At 39.4% G+C, this 8,170-nt stretch overlaps 1 protein-coding gene across 1 annotated transcript; it reads right to left on the bottom strand.

Moving 5' to 3' along the window:
* Positions 1–2,878: 2,878 nt before the first annotated feature.
* On the bottom strand, positions 2,879–6,815 carry SARC_09510 (hypothetical protein). Its single transcript, XM_014296472.1, has 4 exons — positions 6,615–6,815; positions 5,650–5,789; positions 4,305–4,489; positions 2,879–3,949 (listed from the first exon to the last, which is right to left on the bottom strand). Exons 1-4 carry the CDS (start codon positions 6,759–6,761, stop codon positions 3,726–3,728), a joined length of 696 nt encoding a protein of 231 aa, XP_014151947.1. The 5' UTR covers positions 6,762–6,815; the 3' UTR covers positions 2,879–3,725.
* Positions 6,816–8,170: the final 1,355 nt, after the last annotated feature.

Genomic DNA, 8,170 nt, shown 5'->3' with positions numbered 1-8,170 from the left:
GCCAAACTTCCCACTCCAAAGTGCTATCATATACTGCTCAAGGTAGTATATACAGGACGTGGGAAGCAAATACTTACTTCATTAAAAATTTCCTTTTTCAAGCACTCGCATCTATACACTCTTTTCATCCGATATTCCTTATATCAAATCTTATTCGATATCTTATCCATAGTCACTCAATATCAGGCAGACGCAAATCATCCTTCACATCCTAGGCGCGGCCGAACCAGCTCCACCCCTCAGCGATGTACGCGTTGTTACGTGTGCCTACTTCGATTCTCTGCCATCGAAAGCGGATCAATATCTCCAACCGATGTTTACTCATATCAAGTACACACCGAAGACATACCTCTTATACATAACTATACAATACATAAAAACTTACTCTATTGTACATATAGGTAAACTAGTAAACTCAAATGAAACTATTTAAACACACTGGACGAATCTTTCATATTGGTACCTCTGGAAGAACCTTTATTATTAGTAACTAATATGAGTAACAATCTTTATACTCGAGTCAAACTGCTTTGCTTTGTTTATAGGGTGACTAGCTAAAAAAGATTTTTTGCTGCTACGCAATTATGAAGGTCAATCAGCCGGGCAAGTGTTTCTATTTCGTAGCAAGTATTAATATGGCTTCAGATAATATCTATAGCCTTATACTCGCTGCGAAGTTGCTCGACTGAATGACTTTCATAATCGTGTGTGCCCTTGTTGTTCCACGGATTACTTCTGTGTGCTGACCTTTTTCTCATCGGGTCAGTGCAAACGACCAACATATAAAAATTCCGAGAAATATTGTTCTTATCATTTGTCAAGAGGTATACATCAAATCGATTCTGTATTTGAAGGTATGCAACAGCCCAACGTATGGGTTAGGCACAAGAACAGAGAAGATGTACATCAGATTTTTGTGGATAAGCATCCTTTTTGCACAGCTCTGTAATGATTCTACTTGCTAAAAGTGCGAATAGATCAAATGAATCTATCGACATGTTGGATTTATTGAAAGTGTAGTAAATTAAATGACTGAATCAACCAATCTAGTACTAAACTTGCTGGTTTAGTCATTTAGTTTACTACAAAACTGGAAAGTGCCGCGAGTACTTTGATCTCAGTCCGCACGATCCGCTTCTGAGTGAATTTATCTGAACCTTCGGCCAAGAGTACTAGGATGGTAGGTTTAGTAATTTAAATCACTACAAAACCGGAAAGGTCGCGCATCCAAAACTTATCTTGGGTAAATGTCGAGCTGGGAGCCAATCAACTGGTATTAGGCTAGCACTATTGCGCAGCGCGGAGGGTTCACGGAAATCCGCCCAGTCGCAGATCGTGCGGAGTGAGAGAAGTACTCACGGCACTTTCTAGTTTTGTAGCAAACAAGTTACATAACTGAAACAGTCAACCCAGTACTAGGTTGACTGGTTCAAATATTTACTTATTATCCTACAAAGGGTATCTACATACTTTACTTTAAAATGAAACTTGCCCTTTTCAGAATAACTAATTATAGCAGCTATCATGAGATAACATATTCAAGTTGAAAACAACGTTAAGAACATTCGCTCAGCAGACAGTATCAAACCTCATCGATGTTCTCAAAATATAAAATATGGTTGCTTCAGTAGTGAAAGATATACATTATGGTGTTAGCGTCTCTGAGGATCTAGACCAAGCCATGGCCACTCACCAAAACGATCCCATAAATCGTGATATGGACTCTATTAATGTTGTACGAGAAGTAGAAATTGACCATGTATGGAACAACTGATATGTGACATAAGTTGATGCGCAGATGTAAAATCATAAGTTTTTCTTTTCTCTTTGAGACAAACCGACCAGCTTCAGCAACTGAGAGTCTTGTTGCTTATTAAAAGGTCCGACTAGATGTGTTTTCTATACAATAGCTTTGATATGTGACTCGGACTACGGACTAAGACAAACTACCGAAGTGATTGATGGTGCGATAACCAGTTGTGGTAGATATATCCTTCAAATCCAGAACTCAAGGAGGTGATTGATTCCTTTCCATCTGAGTATATTTTGCTTACAAGCCGTAAGACGGACCAGGGTCAGGTATATTTGCAATACAATAGTTTATCAATATCTTTTAGACACTTTCAGCAGAGACGACACACATATGCACAACACAGAGATAATTTATTGAGCAGGGAAGAACATATCTGATGTTTATCAGAGTCTGCCCTGAACTGCTAAGTTGCCCGCTGATTAGTCTACCCACTTCTATCACGTAAGAAACGCACTACATCTCGGCTTTGCAGCGGAGAACTAATTGTTTTGTCGGATGGCCAATCGGCGAATAGTTACAAAACAGCGCACCTCGACAGAATTCAAAGAAATGTCAAATGAATGGGAGAGTGGACATATTTCCACAACAATACCGGTATTCGAACGTAGTATACAGTAGTATTCGCACACATAATTTTGATTTTGGCGTTGGTAAATTAGGCAGTTTTAAAGCCTTCAAACAGACTGTATCCCAAATGAACAAAACGAACCGACGGAATCACAACTAAAATGTAATAAATGGTGGAGCTCAATTCACGATAAAATTAAATATTTGTGGCCATTTGAAATATCTGAAGGAAATTCACAGAAACTTCAATTTTTAGTTGTCAGGTAGCAGAAAACAGACGCCCGGAGTGATACATTTTACCAATCACACGTGTGCCTGTCGTACTTATTTCAGTATTGTAGTCGTTATTCTGTGATATGTATACGGACTATGATTATTTTATCTCGAAGGGAATTGCCCTACTAATTTCAGATTTTGATACCCACTATGATAACATTTTTCACAGATGTCAAGCGGGTAAAACAAAAACAAAAACAGCGAATTGAACCATTTGTAGCCGAAAAATCAGACCAAAGACACACTTTCTTTTATTTAGGTGCTATCGTACAATTTACATACGCTCCACTGTGTGATTTAAATCAACTCTCAGGCCGAGGGCAGGAAGCAAAGGCCACTCGGATATATTCACTCGCGTGCTGGATACTCATTGCTGTACACTTCCCACATGACTATCTCGAAGGGAGCCCATTATACGATTTTATCACAGGCGGTGTGAAGACATCTGATTGAGATCTTACAACAGCTCAGCTGTCTTACTTTCACACTTTAACATCTGCTAGAATGGTAGAGTCACCGCTTCAGTGCAAACACTGGCGGGTGGCTGAGTTGGTCGAGATATTACAGTGCCACCCACCTTAGCGCTGAGATGCTGCAAGCACTGAGGTGGTAGTTGTACCGCTAGAACTGCTCGTGCGAGCCCGGAGTATAGCATAAAACCTTAAAACCCTGGAGTATCGCGCAGTTAAACTTCCACAGCACGCCGGATGAGTGGCTGTTCACGAGTCACACTTGTAAGTGATGTGCGGAGAAACAGGCGCGATAAGTATATGGAATATAAGATGCTTCTGAAAGTATATGTAATATATAATGCTTCTGTAAGTATATGGTATATATGATGATTTCGATGTCGCCCTATCATGATTGCGGATGTGTCTTACACATAAAATGGGCAAATTAAGCTACGATAGTACAATATCGAGACACCCCGCATGACAGGCGTATACCGTGCAACTGACATGTTTGGCGTGGTGTGACTGTGACCGTGTGACTGTCCAGGCACAGCACTTCAACACAAGCATATGGAAGAAAAGGCTGCTTGTTCTGTCGCTAAAATTAACCCCAGCATCTACTTCCTTTCCTCTTTTGTATCCGCCTCCGCACTCTCGGGTTGCCCGCTCTTGCCGGGTTTGCTATCCCAATCAAACACCGAGCTGAGCCTCTCAGACGCACGCCGGCTGAAGTCTGAGGTCATCTTCTGCATCTCATCTCTTGCTTCCTCCATCATATGCTCGACCACAGAGAACGGAGACAGCACCACCATGTCACACACCTCATTCAGCGCGTTGCGTCCTGGGAGCGAAGGAGTGTACTTGGGTGAATCCAAGCTCAATAAGCTTTGATGCTGTACGACTGTATATATATATATATATATATATATATACATATACATGCATACACTCACAGATACATACATACATATATAAATAATATAAACATTATAATATATATAGCTACGTGGTTGAAAATCTCAGTCAGTGCAGCAAGCACTATCCTGTAAGCAACATACATTCGTACGAGCACCATCTATGAAAATCTTCGCAATACTATATGCACAAGTCTATGCAGGCGTGGTTAACTAGATGGTAGTGCAAGTGCACTCTAACTCTTCGTACAAATGCACACGGTATTGGGACAACATACACACCTTTGGAAGCAGTCTTCTTATAATTGTCAGCCATGACCGCCTCTACACTATTCACTATCCAACCCGGCACTCCGATGGCTGTGATTCTCACGCGCTGCTCGAATAGTGTGGTGCTTTCATCAATGGGGTTGGGCGTGTACGTGCAGGTTTCGTCCACAGTCACCAGTTTGCTGAAGGTCACGTTTCTGTAGATATTGATAAAGTGCAAATGATTAGACATACGCAACTACTGATAAAGTTACAAGTATCGGAGATACGCACCTACCGATAGCGTTAAAACTACCGGACATAGGCAATAACCGATAGGTTCCAAACATCAGATAAAGCAATGATAAGAAAAGTCAGAACATCAGTTACATTCGATCTGCAAAGCTGAAGGCCACATCTCTACAGTCAGAGAAAAGGCCAAAGTATCGAATACGGTTGAGTGACCGTAGTTCAGAAGTAGAAGTGAGTGGTTGGGATCGCATACGTTCAGCCGCGCTATACAAGAGGCAAGCGACTATGTACAGATACATACGTACGTACATGACGCAAACAATATGGGAACAGCACAATGCTCCACCCATCAATAACCAACTCAGGAGTGTGTCCTAAGATCGGTAGTCGCGTGTATAGTGGAGTGGTATAGCAGAAGCCATTAGAATATGAGGATATGGGTACAGAATAACGCGTGTATCTTTGGTGTGCTTCAGGGCTCTAGTAGAGTGATTTGAATACGTTGCACTGCCCATAACTGATGCAGCATTGTCACACGCACGCTTGCACACGGCGAGAAAATTGGTAGGACGTGGTTGCAAAGCATAGCTGAAAATTAGGATATTGAGCATACACGGACACAGTGGAGTGTTATACTTTTAAGATTTTAGTGTTTACGTCCTAAATCCCAAGTACTTGAGGGACTGTGTGTGTGGATGTATTCTGCAACGGTACACGTGTCAGTACTAACACAACCGAGTAGAGCCGATTTTTTCCACATACAGCTGGCTAGGATGTTATAGCGTTCCTTGGGAATAGAGTGAGAGCTCTGTTTGATATGATATAACTGAGTGACATATAATGTCGCTGAGCAGTTCGGAACCACCGCCTACAGCGGGACTATCTGGCATCCCATTTGTTCCGTATGTCCATGGGAATGCTGGGAATCTGGAAGACTGATGCGTGTTCACAAAGCATGTATGAACCGAAGCAGAAGCACACAAACGCCTTACATACCCTGGAGCGAGCGTAAACTCATAACATAGCCTACTACAAGCACTATTCCATATATTGTATAGGGTAGAGGAGCAGGTATCGCAAGTTGTAGTACATGTTGCATTAAAACAAGACATGAGTACACACTCACCTTGAAACCAACTTCATGGTTCTGTTGGGCACATCAACCTTCGATGTTTCGTAGACATACGCTTCGTCGTCTGCACTACCAACCAGGCGTCGCAATAAGTAGGGAACCTGTTGCTTGCATCCAATGAGCCGGACAGTATCCTGAGATGGATGTGAGATAACATGTGAGTGAATATACATAGACATGTTTATATAGATATAGATACAGATTTATATATCTATAAATAGAAATATAAATAGAACATAGATATTTAAATAGAAATAGAAATAGATATATATACATATAACTTACAAATAGCATACAAATTATATATATATATATATATATATATCTACAGGAAAACGGCTTTAGCAGATGAACAAAGAAAAGACGGACAGTCACACAGTCACAGAGATACATACAGACACAGATATATCCATAGATAAATACAGACACAGACACAGATACAGACACAAACACAAACACATATACATACACACACACACACATATATATATATATATAGACATATATATATATTTATATAAAGAAATTAACGCACAAAAACACACAAACATAAACAGACAGACACACACACAAACATTTTTACATACATATACTATATATATATATATATATATATATATACATATATATATTTGGTATACAAATATAATTACATATATATACATACATACATATATACATATATATATATATATATGTATATATAAATATATACATGTATATATATATATATAGAAGACAACTATACACATACACGTACACACACACACACACACACACACACATATATACATATATATATTTATACACACACATACATACATACATACATACACACACACAACACACAAACACACACACACACACACACACACACACACACACACACACATATATATATAAATGTATACAATGCAAAATATAGGATCACACATTCCAGGAATTTAGAATTAACTCACCAGAATACCAGGACCGGTGACTTTGCGTTCAACGATGTCTACTGAATTAATATGGGGGCTATGTTCGTTGGGATACTTCTGCCAGTTGGCCTGTGTGATGTTGGACCACTCGTGACCAAATACATGGCTGTTCACAAACTCAATCATGTTTCTCCAAAATAAAGTAAATGACAAGAGGTGTAGTTATATACAAATTTTGTATTAGACGAAAGTGAGACTTTGAATATAGCGTACCTTTGAATATATACTATAGTTAAAATTGTAGAACTACGACGAGAATATTTTTTTACAGCTGATGAGTCTAACTATTGTATGATGTATGTATTTTATACCAAGATGAAGTCAAGATCTTTTGTATATTTAGTTATTTACATATATACATCATCATATTTTTATTTTTAACACCAAATATTTCAAAAAAAAATTACCGTATTTGGTAGGATGAATATAAAACAGGTCAAATTTAATACTGTCGCAAAAGGCGGTTCGTATAAATTAAAAACATCCCACGCATCACATGATTTTTAAATAGCACAACCCTCCGGAAAGTCGGAATTCGGAAACCTCCCGGGTTTTGTGTGAAAAATATTACCAATTACCAAAGCAAGTAGGGCTGTGTTTATTTATATAAAACTTATAAATAGAAAGCGAGGGACAGACTTCCAGAGAATCGCGACTCGTGAGTCGTGAGTCGTGCTGCCGTGCATCTATTAGTTAAAGAAGCATTCCAACTATCCTCTAATGTGTTCTTAGGTCTCTTGCTCTAGTAAATATTTCTGTAAATCGAAATGTACTACTGTACGACTGGATCTACGGATATACGACGGTATACAGCACCTAACCATTTATTCAATTTACTTGAATGTAAAGATTTTAGTGGCTTCTCGTTGAGAATATAATTTTGGTGAGTTTCGAAGAAGGTTAACATTCAATGAACACTCTTGGACCGCAGCGCTTGGAGTTTCTACACATATCTGCTGATTTGTGTATTTAATATTTATAGCCCTAGTTTTTAGCCCCGATGAGTCGCAAACGTATCCATCTTTCTAGGCGAGCGGACTTTTCGTCTGTATTTGCACACAGAGAAACATACACAGAAACAGAAATAGATACAGACACAGACACAGACACAGGCATAGACACAGATACAGACACAGACACAGACACAAACACAGACAGACACATACACACACGCACACACATACAGACACAGACACAGACATAGACACAAACACAGACGGACACACACACGCACACAGACACACAGACACAGAGACACATACACAGACACAGACACAGACACACAAGCGCATCGACTAAGTTTCGAGATGAACACGTATGAACAAGCAATTGCTCAGTGTGTTACAGTATCAGCCAAAGCCAAAGACAAAGTAGAGACGTTCACGAAAATATGCAAATAGAACTGATAAACGTAGCACAAGATATTAATGAAAAATCAGAGGGGAATGTGGTGGAATAACTCGAGAGTGTGGAAGGCTATTTATGATCAATGTGGGTTAATCCAAATGTGAGTCGAAAGCTGAGGAATGTGATAT

This window comes from Sphaeroforma arctica (assembly GCF_001186125.1).
Source record: "Sphaeroforma arctica JP610 unplaced genomic scaffold supercont1.974, whole genome shotgun sequence".
In the NCBI taxonomy this organism is placed as follows: Eukaryota; class Ichthyosporea; order Ichthyophonida; genus Sphaeroforma; species Sphaeroforma arctica.
This window is presented reverse-complemented; position numbering and strand designations above follow the sequence as displayed.

Excerpts from the sequence above, each read along its gene's own strand:
- SARC_09510 (XM_014296472.1), bottom strand. The coding sequence starts at position 6,761 with ATGATTGAGTTTGTGAACAGCCATGTATTTGGTCACGAGTGGTCCAAC. Across the intron at positions 5,790-6,614 it reads TCACCGGTCCTGGTATTCTG|GATACTGTCCGGCTCATTGG; the intron begins GTGAGTTAATTC and ends CATCCATCTCAG. Across the intron at positions 3,950-4,304 it reads TAAGAAGACTGCTTCCAAAG|GACGCAACGCGCTGAATGAG; the intron begins GTGTGTATGTTG and ends CTTCGCTCCCAG.